The sequence below is a fragment of the Pyxicephalus adspersus genome, chromosome 2 (assembly GCF_032062135.1).
Source record: "Pyxicephalus adspersus chromosome 2, UCB_Pads_2.0, whole genome shotgun sequence".
Lineage (NCBI taxonomy): Eukaryota > Metazoa > Chordata > Amphibia > Anura > Pyxicephalidae > Pyxicephalus > Pyxicephalus adspersus.
In genome coordinates, this window is record NC_092859.1 from 136,246,985 (window position 1) to 136,265,016 (window position 18,032).

General features: G+C 40.4%; 2 protein-coding genes across 2 annotated transcripts in view; one reads left to right on the forward strand and one right to left on the reverse strand.

Moving 5' to 3' along the window:
* The window catches only part of SPG11 (SPG11 vesicle trafficking associated, spatacsin), a gene marked incomplete in the record, with an annotated part of 32,233 nt that extends 18,784 nt beyond the window's left edge, over positions 1-13,449 (reverse strand). The window contains 18 exon segments of the mRNA XM_072399119.1: positions 40-181; positions 1,183-1,285; positions 2,104-2,312; positions 3,204-3,369; positions 3,441-3,507; positions 4,672-4,836; positions 4,948-5,093; positions 5,223-5,346; positions 5,796-6,029; positions 6,198-6,350; positions 6,388-6,533; positions 6,662-7,017; positions 7,430-7,564; positions 7,658-7,832; positions 7,923-8,150; positions 8,256-8,443; positions 10,575-10,775; positions 11,161-13,449. Of these exon segments, the coding sequence (XP_072255220.1) occupies positions 40-181; positions 1,183-1,285; positions 2,104-2,312; positions 3,204-3,369; positions 3,441-3,507; positions 4,672-4,836; positions 4,948-5,093; positions 5,223-5,346; positions 5,796-6,029; positions 6,198-6,350; positions 6,388-6,533; positions 6,662-7,017; positions 7,430-7,564; positions 7,658-7,832; positions 7,923-8,150; positions 8,256-8,443; positions 10,575-10,768 (2,931 nt within the window).
* Positions 13,450-17,126: 3,677 nt separating this feature from the next.
* The window catches only part of CIAO2A (cytosolic iron-sulfur assembly component 2A), a 15,182-nt gene continuing 14,276 nt past the window's right edge, over positions 17,127-18,032 (forward strand). Inside the window, exon 1 of the mRNA XM_072402535.1 lies at positions 17,127-17,253. Within this exon, the coding sequence (XP_072258636.1) occupies positions 17,163-17,253 (91 nt within the window). The 5' untranslated portion in view covers positions 17,127-17,162. The remainder of the gene's footprint in view (positions 17,254-18,032) is intronic.

An 18,032-nucleotide genomic window follows, 5' to 3' on the forward strand; every position in this document is an offset into this window, starting at 1 on the left:
CAATGAGTGATAAAGTAAGTGGCTGTAGTGTGCACTCACCTGCTCCCGGCTGTTTGCATAAACAAGAAGTCGCAGCCAATCTTGTTTCTGGGCAAAGTGTCTCAGGTGTAAGGAGCTCTCTGGAATGGAGTGTAACTGACAAAACTGCACAGCTTTGACCCATAAGCCATTACAATGATTGCTGGGAACAAAAAAAGCCTTATTATACTCTAGTTACAAGCAAACTAATTTATCATTTCAGAATAATGACACACACATTGCTTAGTGTTGCAAGTTACAGTAATTATCCCAATGTGACCACTTGGTGAGGAAATACAAAACCATTTTAAACAGGATTGCACATGTGTTGGTTGCGCCTGGGTTACCTTTGCTTGGTATAAGTTTCGCTACCCGTTTCAAGCGCTTCCTTCAAGCTACAAAGTACATAGTTACTGTTGCAAAAGAAAGCAACAAACACATAGACACAAGAAGCTCAAAAACAATCACACAACTTCATAATTCTAGTCAGAACATGGGCTCTCCTACAGTTCCATGGATAGCAATATAAAATTTTATGCTGATTGTCATCCTCCTGCCCAGCTGAGTATTACCTTGTTTTTTGAGCTTTTTCTATTGCATTTCTATTGCAAGTACATTGTCCTTTATGACAGCATAGACAATGATAGCTCAGACATCTCAATATGAATATTTAATGTGTTTAAAGGTTTTCAGTTTTGTGTACTAATGGTTCGCCTATTTTGGTTCATGTATAACAACTTTCTACCAAGAAGTTTTGTTAAACACATTTATAGAAAAGATATTGTAAGCTGGCCCTGCTGAACACATTTTAAAAAAACATGCTATTTGCCCGGATGTAAAGATGACTTTTTGATTTCAGTGGTTTTAGTCACACTAGAAACAAGAATGCAGATAATGGTGTGACAATTAGCTGAACAACTGAGCTGAATCCTCATTCTGGGTCAGTGATTCAGAAGAAATTAAAGGATGAGAATTAGAACCAACCAAGCAAACTGTATTTTTGGTAAAACCAAACCAGAAATGGCAGCTTACATTATCTGCCAGTGAAGTAATATATTTAATATTGATTTTTTGCTTTTGGCTTTGTAAAGTCTGGCCAAACCACACATCCATTAAGTTGGCCTTTTGCTTTAGGGTGCCTAGAAAGTATTTGATGTAACATACCAGTCCTCTTTTTCCAAATCCAAAGCTACAACTTCCTCTAAGCTTATTAGAAGATCTTTAGCAGCCTCAGTCTCGTTGTCCACAAGTTTCAACAATCTAAGAGCTTTAATAAAAATAATATTATTATTAAACAGGATTTTTTTAGCGCCAACATAATATGTAGCGCTGTACAATAAATAGGGGTTGCAAATGACAGATACAGACAGTGACACAGGAGGAGGAGAGGACCCTGCCCCGAAGAGCGTACAATCTAGGTGGTGGGGAAAATATCACACAATAGGAGGGGAGATATGGAGTGGTGAAAAGTAGGTGAAACCATTAGTAATTAGGAAGATATGACCATTATAATTGTATATATCTAATTATTTTATTGCTGTTTACATAAAATGTACAGCTAACATCCACCAATGCCCACACAGGGCCATGGAGTGAGAAGCAATTATTATGTACCTGGAAGTTGGTCTGCACTACCACCACTCCACAGCCCTGTGCCCCAGTAAACTAAAACCGTAAAATAATGAAGGGAACATTCATCAAGCAAATAAAATAACTGTAAAATAATAAAGTGACAAAATAAATGGAAATCATGCTGCTTTTTAGTTTGTAATATTTGGAACATTTGGTTTTTCTTATTCTGTAACTGACCGTTGTAATTCTGGACAAATAATTTTAACACATTTGCACAGGTCTGTGGCAGATTTATTACTAAAGATGAGACAGATTTTCAGCATAAAAATAAACTGTCCTATCACTCTGGTTTAGAATTACCTTGCTGTACAATAGAATTGATAACTGCCCTCCAATCCCTGTGTGCTCATGAACAAATATACAAATTAAAGGCAAAAAGATACAAAAATAAATAACAACACAGGGAGAATACAAGCACAGTACACATAGATAATACACCACAGTGAATAATACCTAATTCTTGAGTATAGGATTTGACTGCTTCTTCCTCTAGGTTAGCTGTTGTGTGCTTCAGAATAACATTGGCCACATTGACATCCACCCGTAACTTGTGACTACTAACTCCAAGTAGCTCAAAAAAGCAAACACATGAAGAGACCAAAGAGCGGTTGGTAAAAGAGGACAGGGCCAAGGCATACACATCTTTGGCAGCCAACTGGATTCTGTGTAATAAATAGACATTGTTATAGAAGAGATATGTGGCAAGTATAATCAAATGCAGGTTAATATACTGTGAGAACAAGAGGAAGACAAAAAACAGAATGGAATGTAAGGGGTATATAGTGGCTGTCATGGGATTGGGGGGGGGCAATTGTTTCTGTTATGCCTCTGATCTATAGCACCATTATCGGTAATCTGTTGTGCTTGACTACAGAACGACTCTTCCTAGCAACTTTTTTAAAAACTTTCTCTGCACTAAACTGAAATCCCAGTATTAAAATCAACAAAGTTATTGACCTATTCAGCTATTTTTTGTGACTGACATGTAATGGAGATGAGGAGAAAGAAAGCCGTTTGTAGACCTACATAAAAATAGTATAGTAAGTTAGCACAGTCATCCTGTGACATGAAGTGTAACAGGGTAATTATAGGTTAGCACTCTAGCCTTTGCAGCGATAGGTCTCAGGTTCGAATTTTGGCCAGGACTATCTGCATGGAGTTTGCATAGGTTTCCTCCCACATTCCAAAAAATATAAATACTGTGTAAAGGGCAGCATGGTGGCTTAGAGGTAAGTGCTCTGGCCTTTGTAGCGCTAGGTCCCAGGTTTGAATCTCTGCCAGGACACTATCTTCATGGAGTTTGCATGTTCTCACCATGTTTGCGTGGGTTTCCTCCAGGTACTCCGGTTTCCACCCACATCCCAAAAATATACAGTTAGGTTAATTGTCTCCCCCCTTGACCTTAGACTGTAATAAAGCGATATGGCTGAGATAGAGACATTAGATTGTGAGCCCCTTTGAGGGACAGTTAGTAACATGACTATATAAATACTGTGTAATAATAATTATAATATAAAACATTTATTTTTTGGCTTCAGATACATTTAACTTACAATTGTCGAGTATCTTTGCTTTTCAGTAACTGATTTCTGATGAATGTGTAGAATGCCATCGATGGACGACCACTACGCAAGTAGAAGAAATAATCCAGCTGCTCCTGTATGGCATATTTACTGACAAGCCTTGGGCATGAGAAGTGAGGTAGCTCTGTACAACTATCTAAAATAGACAGCATGATAAATAGCTTGTTCATTTTATTAATATGCATTTCTATTTAAATAATTACATACCTCCTGTTGCAAAAGGGTTTGTAGGCTGAAACGTGAAGAATTTTGAAGGGTGGAAAGGAGGCAAGGACTGTAAGAAATATAGATACCAACATTATTGTACACCAAAAAGTATGGATATATTAACAAAGACAGGTGAAGTGAGACTGAGTGACGGCAAGAGGAGCAAAAAAAATAGAGCTTCCAACTGGAGCTGATATTTGTCCACTAATAAACACATCCATTTCAGATTACAACGCCTAAAAAGTGGTGCCTGCACAAGTTTTGCTTTAGCAAGTAAATTTAAATACCTTATTTGAGGAAGCATGACAGCCAGGTAACAAGCATTTAAAAAAAAAGTAGATCAGGAACAACAACCTTTCAATTTATCCCATTGAACATTTCCTTTAGTAAGTGCTACCTGCATTATCTACATGCAAAAAGATATAATATTCAGATTGTTGTGGTCCATGAACAAAATAACATGTTTATGGGCAGCGTGGTCGCTCAGTGGTTAGCACTCTGTCCTTTGCAACGGTAGGTCCCAGGTTCAAATCTCAACCAGGCCACTATCTGCATGGAGTTTGCAGGTTCTCCCTGTGTTTGCATGGGTTTCCTCCCACAACCCAAAAACATGCAGTTAGGTTAATTGACTTGACCCCAAAATGGACCTTAGACTGTATTTAAGATATCTGACTATTGTAGGGGCATTCGATTTTGAGCCCCCAGGAGGACACTATATAAATACTGTGTAGTAGTAGTAGGTGCAGCATTTTTTTTTATCATTATACACTTTCTCTAGTTTAGAAAATAGTTGTATTTCACACTTTAGATGTAGGCAATTCTGATCTTTACCATACATTTTCTTTCTTCCTTTCTCGGTTGTCTCTTACCCACCCACTCACAGGCTGTGCCACATCCATAGTTATGTTTTGACAGATATCTAGCTAGCCAACACTTTAATTACTTTACAATCCTTTTGCAACTATGGCAGCTCTTCATTAATCTAAGTATGTATTTTTAATGTTCATTTCATGTTTCATTTTCAAATTTCATATTCATTTTTCTCTACTGTTACCTTCAGTGTTAAAAAACAATAAAATATTGTAAAAGAAAACAGATCTGTTTCAAATTGCATATAATTTTCCAAATAAACAGAAAAACAGAATATGAAATAGAATTTATATGCAGCCTGTGCATTTGATAGAACAGATAATGTATCACACATTGTTTTGGATAGATCTTAATAAAGAACCTGCAGAAGATGGTAGAGTGTGATGTCTGGAGGTGGTGGTGTGTTGCGTGGATGCTGAGGGAACAGAGCCGCTTTAAGTTTGGGATACGGTGCCAGAGCCACTTTAAGTAATGGAGGGTCCACATTCCATTTACAGAGGTTGGGCTCTTCACACTGCTGAAATACCTGTGGGTATAGGATGGAAACAGAAACAAATAAGGTTTCAAAAATAGTAATATAGTAAGGTAAAAGGAAAGAGTGTCTGTAAATGGAAGAAAAACAGAGGCTAAACTTTACCCCATCAATTCCACCAGGAGCATACATATTTGTTGCCAGAGCAAGCAGTGTGTGTCCCTCTAAGAGCATGCTGTTCAGACTGGGCTGGTAGCCTGGCATTAGAACATGGGCATTGGAAAGGCTGGCATGAAACATCCGACTGGCATCTGGATTTGCAAACAAAGAGAAAGACAAATCAACATGATAATTTAGAAAAATCCTAATACATAGAAAGCATATCACAGAAATAGTACCAGACACTGGTGAGGTAAACCAGGTGTTTAAATTCCACATACCTGTTGAATCAGCACTGACTTGTCGCATATGCACTAGAAACCCAAACCAGGGGTAGGCCTCATGTAACGATGTATTGGACAGAGCAGAACAATTCTCTGGTTGTAAACTGTCAGCAATGGCAAAACAGTGTTAGTGACTTAATAGACCACATTGGGATGCTAAATCAAAAGCATCTCACTACTGCTAAAACTATAGAAATTTCAGTAAAGAATAAGTGCACTGCCAACTTAATACAGAATTGTGGACCTTTTACATCATTCCCTCCATACCTTTGTGTATTTTGTGGGATATTTATGGTAATCATACATTTTATTGAGAAAGGGAAAAGTATTATTAATAATGGATTAACCGATTTAGCAACATTGTTTTTTCAAGAAAGAAGAAGAAATTATTTTTGAGCATTTTACATCATTTTTGGCAATCAACCTCATCATTTGATATCTTTGGAGGGCCACCTAACCTTCAGGTAAGATTAATTGGTAAAAGATTAACATTAAACTTCATATTACATTGGGCAAAAGAAGTATATGGGTGAAGAGTGATAAGAGTCATCTTTGCTATGGAAATAATACTAGTAAGTCATCTTGGGATAATTTCATGACTACAGAGTTGGTATTCAGATAACTGACCATATTCTGCAGAAGTTGGCAGGCCTCCGTCACTTGATTCTCTATCAAGCACTTAAACACCATGTTCAAGCCTTCTCGTTTTATCCATGTGAGGCTGAAATATTGATGACCGTTTTCACGTAGAAATGACTGAGCCTTAGGTATACAGTTTGATAGGATGGCATCAGAAATTATACTCTAAATAAGTAAACAAAGATGAGCAATACTTGAATTAGGAAGTAATAATTATTGTGGAAGCAGGCATGTTATACCACAATAAATAATTCCAGATCAAACATGAGAAGAACAACTAACTTATATAGTAGTTACTCTAATTCTCTCATGCCTAGGCCCATGCCCCTGTACCTCAACAGGCATGATCTCCCAGGCTTTGTTTTCTCTCTCAGCATGCTGTGCCTGCACAGGAAATGGCTGCTGGTAAAACCTTCTCATAAATGACCGGAGCTTGGTAATGTATCCACTCAGAATTCCCACACTCTGTTGCAGACTAGCGTCTGGCTCTTAATAAAGGAAATAAAACTATTGGTATTGTTACCTCCAAAGTGTGAATAGGAACAGAGCAGCGCCCCCAATTATTCAGATAGCACAGAGTGTCTGCAGTACTAGCATTGCCATGAATCATTAAGCGGGTGAGAAACTCATTTTGTGGAACAGCAAACAAGACAAGAGAAAGGCCTTGATCTGATGGGAGGAAAACAGAAGGACAGATAAATAAAACAAGGACGAATACTTTTTTGTAGCTTTCATAAACTGATTTCTAATGGCAATTACCATTGGATCTACAACCAAAGAAAGTTCTTATCACCTACCTGTTACGATTAGACAGGCCTCATCATCGGCACCATCCACACATAAAGCCTTCCCCAAAGTATGGTAATTAACAACCTGTGTTTCCATGTCCCAGTGGGCCAGAGTAGTATGTCCATCAACATCAGACAGACTGAACAAAGCATTGAATGACGACAAAGACCAGTTGTGAAGGCTTACAGGACCCTTCATATTGTCTATAAAGATTTGTACCCAGCCTGCTCCTACAATTGCCCAGTGAAAAGGGGTATCAAAGGAGGTGGTGCTAGTAATCGGATTCTGTGCAGATGAGTACACAGGAAAAGCTGAATAACTCTTTGACTCATTAAATAGTGAGGATAGCATGGCATCCCATGACCTATAGAGAAGACAAATCAACAGAAAGATGTAAAGACAGAAGGTGTTGCATATCAGCCACAAAATGATTAAATGTTCTTTTATTTCAATTCTAAACACACAAAAATCAGAAGGCAGCAGATTGCACAGAAAACAGAAAAAATAACAGAAAACTGACACTATAAAAATCACTCTAAGGGTCCTAGTGAAAGAGAGAAAGAAAATGAGAGAGAAGAGTCTAAGTAAATTTTAGACTTGCAAATCCATTTCACAGGATTACTACTAAACAAGAGGCACAAAGCCAGTGAATGGAAAGTGTGCTTGGGTCATGCAAATAGGTTATGTTGGAGCAGTTAAGAATAACATTTTTTACTCATTAAGTTTAAAATTTCCACCAACCTATTCACTAGCAAGTGGCTCTGTGAATCAAATACCTGTCTATCTGAAAGCCATGTCCAGGTGGATATCCATGTGTATCTCCACTGCACAGTTTGGCATCATTTGAGGAAGAGGAGGTGTTCAAATGACGCTGATCACGCCACATGTGTAGGCACAGAGTTACATCTTCACTGTGGAGAGAGAGAGATTATTTAAATCATTATTTAAACTTAAATGACCCTCCTTTGTCTGTTGGACCTTATCGCATTGAAAAGGAAGTTTACCTAAAAAGTTTAGTCAGCTTCAAAGGCAGAAAGTGGGAGGAAGCAGAAGAGACCATCAACAGATCTAGGTTTGGGCTGACACGAATACAATTGAGTGGTTCCACTGCATCAGCATCTGTTCTTGCAGGAAGCTCTATAACAAATACTGGAGACCCATCTGAAATGTCAAATGCATCTGCAGCACCTTGTCAAGGAAATTAAAAATATATTTTTAAACAGCAAAACACAAACGAAAAATTTGGCTAAAGTCATGTAAGAAGGATACAAATAAATCCAAGGCTATCCAGGAGGAACAGGATTTCATGGTTAATGCAGACATCAGAGATACGTTCTGCGGCCTCTGCATCCAACTCCAGGCACAAACAAGAGACAACCCTTGGTTTTTGCTCCTCTTCTGTATAGCGGAGATGAATAAGCACACAATTGATAACCAGAATAAGAATGTCATGATCACATAGCGACAGCAGCCGAATTGAAGGTAATGATGGGACACCTTTAGCAAACGAAAAGAGAAGTTAACATTATATTATTATTTCTTTCTCTCATGACGATGTTTTTTTCACTGCTATAGATAGTAAAAGGGGGGTATCACACTTACAGACATGACTCTCCGCACACAGCTGTCTCAAGGAGTCCTTGTCACATACAAAAGAACGGGTTATGTCAACTTTCCCATCTGAAAGATGGACATCATGAACACAGAACTCATTGTTTTGACTAAGAGTAAGAAGACGTGAGTTCCTATCCAACAGAGCCTCACTGCTATTCCCATGCTCCCAAAGAAACCTAGAATATAAAATGGCAAAGGTTAGCAATAGTTTAAAAAAACCCTGTAAGACTGACAATTGGAGAAAAACCTGCTCCTAATTAAATAATTCTGCAAATTCTTTCAAAAGTACACTGTCAAAACAAGAAGTTTACTGTGATCCAAATTCAAATCTAAAAACATAACTGTATTTCTGATGTGCACAGCGGCTGTCCAACATAATTTATGGATCTGTCCTGGTAGATCCATGAATGACATGTGACGGACTACCGCAATGCAAGTGAAGGATATTGGATGGGATGCGTTCACTCGTTCTCCCCCCCTTCACTTCACCATAGAGCAGAACAGTGCTGTACAGTTAGGTCCATAAATATTTGGACAGAGACAACTGTTTTCTAATTTTGGTTCTGTAGATTACCACAATTAATTTTAAATAAAACAACTCAGATTCATTTGAACTGCAGACTTTCAGCTTTAATTTAGTGACTTGAACAAAAAGATTGCGTAAAAATCTAAGGGAACTAAAGCCTTTATTTTTCACAATCACTTAATTTCAGGGGCTCAAAAGTAATTGGACAATTGACTCAAAGGGTATTTCATGGGCTGGTGTGGGCAATTTGTTCATTATGTCATTATCAATTAAGCAGATAAAAGGCCTGGAGTTGATTTTGGGGGGGTGCTTGAATGTGGAAGATTTTGCTGTGAACAGACAACACGCGGTCAATGGAGCTCTCCATGCAGGTGAAACAAGCCATCTTTAAGCTGTAAAAACAAAAAAAACATTTAAAATTAATTGTGGTAATGTACAGAACCAAAATTAGAAAAAAGTTGTCTCTGTCCAAATATTTATGGACCTAACTGTATGTACAGCGTTCTTTCATGCATCTTTCGGTCTTTTTTCGTTGTAAACCTCATCCTAAAAAGACCAAAACTTTAGGAATGGTGCCTAAAAAAGGAAGCAGAAGATAAGGAATAGTCCCCAGTATTGCCTGTGGTCTTCCTACATCTGATTTTGTCTCCACATTATTGACTTAGCACTGTCTCTGCGTTTAAGCAGCATTCTTGGTACAGGCAAGGTCTTGCTTTCTCATGTCTGATCTGCCCCTCTAATAAATCGTGATTTACTGATTGGGAGAATATTCAAGAAGCAAGAAAGGTGTAAATAGCATATACCCATAGGGTCTCTCTCCTGATGAAGTAGATTCTGTCTACAAAACGCATCAAGCAATAACTGGGAATCACATTTGGAATCACTTTACTACCTATCTAAAGTGTTTTTATTACCTTACGATGAATTAAATATTGGTATTTTAAAATATTGTTAAGTTGAAATGAGCCGAGTGTGAAAAAAGTGCCTTAAAAGGACCCCATTCTTGTTTTTCTTTTTCCTCTTTGTAGTGTAAATATCCACAGAGTTAATGAAGTAGGGAGATGCCCGTTGGCAGATCTCTAGGTACATGTTCCTCTCGAGCAAGGATATTCAGTAACACAATAGTCACATCACCAAGTGTCACTAAAATAGCAGGGTGAGGCTTAAGTGCCTCTTGCACAGCACATATAAAGCTATGAGACACTGTTCTTGTTAGGAAGCACATTGCAGTGCTTTCAGGAAGAATTAAAAAGGCCATTTCTGCTCAAAACTTAAAAACCCTTTTATTTAAATATCCTGTGAGTCCACAGTCCGCATTCATCAATGGCACCTGGTATGACTGCAGAGTGCCTGTGCCAGTCTCTATTGCTGGGGTCTTTACTCCAGTCAATCTTTTGGATCCTGTTAGTGCCTATAGGAATTGCCTACATCATGCAGCAATTGGCATGGACACCAAAACATACAGATGGCATGGACACTTTTCCCATGCAGAGGAAAAAATCAGAAAACCCAAGACTGAATTGTTACATAATCACAGATTTAGGGGTAAGGAGTTCATGTGTAACATACATGTACTAATTACTGTGAACTATATGGGCAATATAAAAATACATAAGAATTGATCCAGGTGAGAAATATTTACAGAATGTTTCACACTCTTGTACCTGTTTCGGCATACAAATTAGCCGAAAGCCAGACACTTCAAAAATCTATTCTCCTTGCTATTATTCACTTAATGATATAAATAATATGATATAAATGTCATGGAAAAAGTCGCTTACTGTGTGAATGGTCCATTCAGATGTGCATGAAAACCCTGGGGTGTCCCAGTGGTAAATAAGGTGAGGTGAAGAGCACCTTGTGGCAAAAGGCCGCACAGGGTTAAGTTGTTGTGCCTTAGTAAGGTAACTTTTGATGGAGGCTCAGGCCAATCCTTCAGAGTTATTCCAGGATCTAGTAGGACCCTAAGTTCCATTTTTCAGCTGCAAAAGGAATATAAACATGTGTCAGTCACAGGTGTATTTATATATACATACTGTATATCAAACATGTCATAGCAGTATATAAATACTACACATCAAACTTATTGAGGTATTATCATAATATTCAAAACTGACTTTGTTGTATTAAAACTTCAAAATTCATAACAGATGTTGCAAACATAATTAAATAAAAAACTGCATTTTTAACTTTTTTAAAATCTGTATCTTTAAAATCTGCATGTTTAAAAATTGGAAGGTCTAAAGTAGGAACACAGATTCACATTAAACTGCCATATTTTTTGTTGAAAGGAACAGAGGCCAGTTAGACTGTCAAGGCCTGACACAAGAGAATCTCTCCACAGGATAGGGGAGAGCAACCACTAACCTGGAAGTGTTTATTTACTGCTGGTGTCCTGCACCTGCAAGAATGCCGTGGTCCTTACATTTACAGGGGTCCTTCTACTGCTGAACTTTCACCTGAACCTCTGCATCACCTGCAGCCTTACCTCTAGCCACAGAGGGCCGACTGTTATCACTCACTGGCCATGAGATACCTGAAATTACACACTGGTTGGTGGAATACTTTAATAATATTTGTTTGAACAATCATGTGGTTAATGCACAAGGTTGTTTGCACTCAAGTCTCCTTCTAATGCTCTACCTCCAGACTTGACAGTCACATGACTTAGCTGGGCAAACATTAGCAATTAAAAATTGTGCAAAAGGTTTTTGTAGCAAAGCTGACTTATTGTAAATATTAATATTTCACAATTTACCTTATTTTTGAAAGGTTCATTAGTTACTGCATTTAAAAATATGCTGCATTCCTCTAAAAAGTAACACCATTCATACTTTCAATTTTTACCTTACCGCCTGAAGTTTACCTGCATCCCATCTCCCCTTTCTTTTTAATGTGGACCTATCATCACATTTTTTTAATAGGTTTTTCTTTTTCCTTTTTTGGGGACCACCCCTCCCCTTCCATCTTCACCTGCCATAACGAGGGGGTGCTTAGCCAGAGTTATGAAATAACACATTTTTTCAACATATTCCTCCCTGAGACTGATGCACTTGGTACAGCGTAGTTGCAGCTTTTCTAAACCATTCAAATAAAAGTCCTTTGCTTGGGCCACAAACCAGCTCCCAGCAGCATCTTTGAAGTCAGAAATTTCCTCAAAACGTTGCCCCTACAGGTGTTTATTCAAATTCGGGAACAGATAATAGTCTGAAGGGGCCAGATCAGGTGAGCAGAGGGGAAGGTGGACCAATTGAAAACCCAGGGTGTTCAATATGGCAGCCACAACGTTGGACGTGTGCGCAGGTGCATTGACCTGCAAAAAAAGGATCCCTTTGGTCAACTTTTCACGGCGTTTCGTCTTAATTGCCTCCTTCAGCTGGTCCAGGAGGTTAGCATAACACTGTCCGGTGATACTAGAGCCCTGAGGTAGGTAGTCCACTAACAGAATACCGTCTTTGTCCCAGAAAACAGATGCCATGACTTTTTTTGCTGATTTCTGGGTTCGGAACTTCTTCGGCTGCGGGGACCAGCTGTGACGCCATTCCTTTGCCTGTTCCTTGGTTTCAGGATCATGGATGTGGAGCCAGGTTTTATTCTCAGTGACTAACCTAGCTATTCTCAGTGACTAAGTCCTGTGCAGCTTCAAAATAGGCCAAAACGGCTTTGGATGCTTCAACTCGTTCCTTCTTCTGATCACTGTTCAAACATTTCAGCAGCCACTTCACTGAAAGCTTGCGCTTGTCTAGGATAGTGGTGATAACAAACCTAACACGCTCCCGTGAGATGTCAAGTATCTTTTTTGTGGATATTCGCCAGTCCTCAATAATCAGCTCATGGACAACATCGTCATGGTAAGCATGGTCACTTGAAGTTGGGGGCTCATCTTCAACGGTGAAATGCCCAGTCTTGAAACGAGATATCCAAGTTTTGACAGTGCTGTAGGAAGGACACTTCTCCCCCAGTGTTTGTGACATCTCATATGAGGCAACTGTTGCCAAGCTGTACGCTTCAGTATTGTTTCCACCATTACAACAGTCAACCCGTTCCACCAATACCGATTCTCATCCCATTGTTTTATTTTATTTCTCAGATGCTCTTTTAGGCAAGTATGGCCTTAACTGTTATTTGCTTTAACTGTTATATTTACTGTCATCAAAAAGTTTGACTTTGATAACTATCATTTCTTGTTTGGTCTTAGATTGGAATGAAATAGACCCATAATGAGTTTATTGATTTTTGCTTTTCTTTAGTACATGTTGACAATCAAAAATCCGGCAACCTCGGGACCTGAGGAGTGTAGGATTTTAGAAAATTCCAGATTTTTTTTATATACTCACCTCCACACACAGACCACTTTTCCTCTCGCAGCACCGCAGACTTTTGGCACAGTTCCATGGAGCAGGCTGCAGGGCGTCGCAACGTGTATTTAGTTTAGCAAGCAAGGCCTAACAGGTGTTTCTGCAGAACAGCGCCATCAAAACATTACTGGACAAACAGTGTACTGCAGTCCCTGTATTGAAAATGCGATCTGAAATTCATGCCGGGAAACTGAAATAAACGGATTATCGATGGCCGGATTTTCAATTGTCAACCTGTAATACCAAAGATAATGAAACTAATGATAGAAGTAACAATAGTAATACTTAACCATGAGCTGATCAATGAATCAGAGCCTCCACAGTCCTCGTCAGACACCATTAGGAAGATCATTATTTTACAAATGTATTTACCGTATTTTTCGGACCATAAGACGCACTTTTTTCCCCCCTAAAGTGGGGGGAAAATCAGGGTGCGTCTTATGGTCCGAATGCATATTTTTTTACTTACCTGTATCCCCGCCGGTCCCCGCAGCCAGTGTCCTCCTCTGTGTTCCTGTGTCCCAGCGTGCGGCACTTGTGCCCGCCCACGAAGGCGGCGCCGATTGATTTGATGAATGCCGATCGGCGCCGCCTTCATGGGCGGGCACAAGTGCCACACGCTGGATCTCAGGGAAACACAGAGGAGGAACACAGACAGAGGCAGATAGCAGCCAATGTCTGTGTTCCTCCTCTGTGTTCCCCTGTGTTCCAGCGTGCGGCACTTGTGCCCGCCCACGAAGGCGGCGCCGATTGATTTGATGAATGCCGATCGGCGCCGCCTTCATGGGCGGGCACAAGTGCCGCACGCTGGATCTCAGGGAAACACAGAGGAGGAACACAGACAGAGGCAGATAGCAGCCAATGTCTGTGTTCCTCCTCTGTGTTCCCCTGTGTTCCAGCGTGCGGCACTTGTGCCCGCCCACGAAGGCGGCGCCGATTGATTTCATGAATGCCGATCGGCGCCGCCTTCATGGGCGGGCACAAGTGCCGCACGCTGGATCTCAGGGGAAATCAAATGAATTTTTTTTTTCTTGTTTTCCCGTGCGGAAAACCTGGTGCGTCTTATAGTCCGGAGCGTCTAATGGCCCGAAAAATACGGTATCTTTTAAAAATTCATTTTAAGGCTCCGCAGGATTTAAAATTATGAATTTAGTTGTCCGAGAGGCTTGAAAGGTTGGGGAATGCTGATTTAGAATGTAAAATGTCTGAGGATCAAAACAACAAACAGACATGCAGTATACTAACCAGGTCAGAAAAGCAGTTTACATAATCCACTTGAACTCTGGAGTGGCTTAGATTTTCTTTCTGCCTTTCCACTTCATTTTTATTGTTTCCTGCATTAGTTCAACACCTAAGCATGTAGCTGGAGGTTAGACCTGATTTAATAAAGCCCTCCATGGCTGTAAAGGATACACTTTCATCAGTAAACCTGGGTGATCCAACCAATCTAAATGGATCTGGTCCAGGATTGAAAACATTTGCTAAAAATTGCAAATGACTTTTAAGAAATCCATTCCAGGTGTGCTGGATCGCCCAGCTTCACTTACAAAAGTGTATCGTCTACAGTCTTGGAGAGCTTTATTAAATATTGAGTTACACAGACCTTAAAGGTTCCTACAATTTCCTCTCTTATAAATAGAGCTGATTGTGTTTCCAGTTATCTTCCGTTTCCACTGTTATCTAGGCTATCCAAACGCCATTTTAAAGTACTTTCTATTGCTTCATTTGATTTGTATGTTTTTCATTGCTTCTTTACGAGTAACACATTCTTTTGAATGTACTATAAATGCTCTTGACATTCTACATTTTTGTGTTTTATTGTTTGTACTGGGTTACAATTATAACTCCTATTATTATTAATAAACAGGATTTATTTAGTGCCAGAATATTACACAGCGCTGTACATTAAATATGGGTTACAAATGACAGACAGATACAGACAGTGACACAGGAGGAGAAGAGGACCCTGTCCAGAAGAGCTTACAATCTAAGAATTAGGTTACGTACACAAGTCAGATGATTCTAGCCATAAAATCGTACAAAAAAAATCTGGCATGTCTACAGCGCTAGTCGTTCATGGATCCGCCCTGGCAATTGTCAAATGATCGCAGTGTTCTCCCCAGGCCCTTTTAGCTGGGCGCATCACCCGGCACTTTTCAGCAAACCACCCGGCTGTTTTTAGGTGGTTATCAATGAGTTGAGTCACAATACCAGGGCTGCCACCCGCCTACAATTTTCTGCCACCCGGCTTAAAAAGATTTCTGTGTTGAGCACTGGTTCGTAATGGAAGTGAAGGGGAGTGCAATGGGGATGCCGCTCCGTTGTTCTCCCCCCTCCATAGAGCACAACGGTGCTGTATGTACAGTGCTTGTTCTTGCATTGTGCAGTCGTTTGTTGTGGGAAAGGATCGAGAAAGATCCTTTCCAACAACAATTATTCCACTTGTGTACGCAGCCTTAGAATTACAATTATGAAAATATTTTCTGGATGACAATATGTGGAATGTAATAAACTTCAGGAAATAGAACTGAACTAATCTGGAAAGTATGTCCTGTCTATTGGTCTACAACAGCCCCAAAGACCACCAAACTCCTTGTGCACACTGTAACATCCTGCCCTCTGGTATTCCACTAACCTGACTCTCTCCTCTACAACCCATTATGAATGCTGCAGGCAGACTCATCCATCCTTCCCACCGCTCCTCTTCTGCTGCATCTCTTTGCAGTTCTCTTCATTGGCTTCCATTTCCCCTTAGAATCAAATTCAAGCTCTTGTGCTTTGCCTTCAAATCCCTCCACAGTTCTTGTCCCACTTACATTTCTGACCTGGCAAAAAAAAATACTCCCCCAGCCACTCTCTCCGCTCCTCCAATGACTTCTTCACTCATAACCTCATCACACGCACAGATACAAGACTTTTTTGTAGCTGTCCCAACTCTCTAGAATGGTCTTCCTCGTCTGATTCAGCTTGCCCCCACTTTTTGCTCATTTAAAAGAGCGCTCACAACCCATTTTTTCAAGCTCACCTACCCATCTTCTTTTGAAACAGCCACTACTTCCCGCCAGTACATATCTTCCCTCCTATTGTGTGTTACTTCCCCCATCTCCTGGATTGTAAGCTCTTCTGGGCAGGGTCCTCTCCTCCTCCTGTGTCACTGTCTGTCATTTGCAACCTCTATTTAATGTACAGCGCTGTGTAATATGTTGGTGCTATATCAATCCTGCTTATTAATATTAATAATACCAATAATAATAACAGCTATTCTCAACCAGGGTTCCTCCAGAAGTTGCTAGAGTATCATTGAGCTGTGGCTGATTGACCTCCCATAATGGTGCCGGCAAGTTCGGAGACCAAAAACAATTGGCAGAGCCGGCTACATGACACCAAGGTCATTTTTAGATGTCTGTATATGTTGCAATCTGATCACTGGCCACCAGCAGCATTGATTATTTTAGCAGTTCCCACACCTGGAACTTATTTTAGGGGGTTCCTCCAGGGTATATATTTATATATATATAGGTTTTTACACCGACTTCTAAAGAGGTTCTCCTAGTCTGTCCATACATTATTGTATTCTGTTATATTTATCAGGTCACATGTCAGATTAGAAGCTTTGTGTAATCATCTGTCTAGGGGCAGTCTGCAGAGGTCCCATACACACCCTATTATCTGGCAGGATGGGGCCCTTGTTTCATATCTATGGCACCTTCACACACTTTCCTTTGACAGGAACTGACAGCTCTGCTTCCTTATTTTGTCTCGTTATACCCCCCCCTCCCTCGGTTTGTTTGCCTTATTACTCGCTCAGTTACCCCCGAAGTCCCGACTTGTCACGGCTGTCTCCGCATCCTCCGTTTATTTACATTTTTCTTGGAGCTCCGCCGGGCGCCGCCATTTTTCTAGCATGTCACATGACCAAACCCTCCCGGGTCACGTGGAACGGTGCGTGACGTCAGAACAAGGCTTGCAGGACGTGCAGTGGTTGGGTATCGAGCGGTGGGCGGGGCGGGAATGGAGTTGCTGTCCGGGTTGCTGGCTGCTCTCCGCGGAGAAAGCAAAGGACGAGGCCGGGTCATGGAAGAACGAGCCCTTGAAGTGTACGGTAAGAGCTGTCAGTGCGTGTCACCGGAGGGGGGTGTGGCTGTGCCCCGTCACGTGAGCTTTATTCTGGGAAAGTTGCATGGTGTGTGTGTCTGGATAGGGACATTTGTGTGACCTCAGACCCTGGCTGTCAGCTTCTTTTATAGTGTCATGGTGAGCAGTCCATGCATGGGTCATGTGATCACTCCAATTCTAAAAAACTGGCTATGGTGGATGCATATTATATGTAAACCATTAAAGAGGAACTAAACTCAGAAGTACCCCAAAACAAAAAAAAATTCACTTGCCTTCAATCCTACAGTGCAGTCTGATCTATCCAGAGGTGTCTTCCATCGGGTCCCGCCTTGTCCCGGCATCCGTCTTTGTGCTGCCGCTGCAGGCACCGCCATCTTTGCCTCTTCTTCCTAAGTCACCTGATCTTGAGCCTGCGCATGCGTGAGAGCGGCAATTTTTTTTCCTTTTGATGAAAGGCCTCCTGCTCATGCGTGAGATGCTTGAGCATGTGCAGAATAGGCAACGAAGAGCCTTCTGGGATGCATGACGTAGGTATCCCCAGAGGCTCTGCGCTCCAATGCATCCTCGATCACCTAGGCAATCGAGAATTAGGGGGTGGTACTTCACATTTTTAAAAAAAAAAGAAGAAAAAAAAAACATAAGTTTTACTTAAAGTGTACCTAAACTTAGAATTTTAACTTTACATAAAAGTAGAGAGCCCTTTTATGTAAAGTAAAAATTCTGTATATTTTTTGTTTTTTTTTTAGGTGGAACACCCTTTTTTTT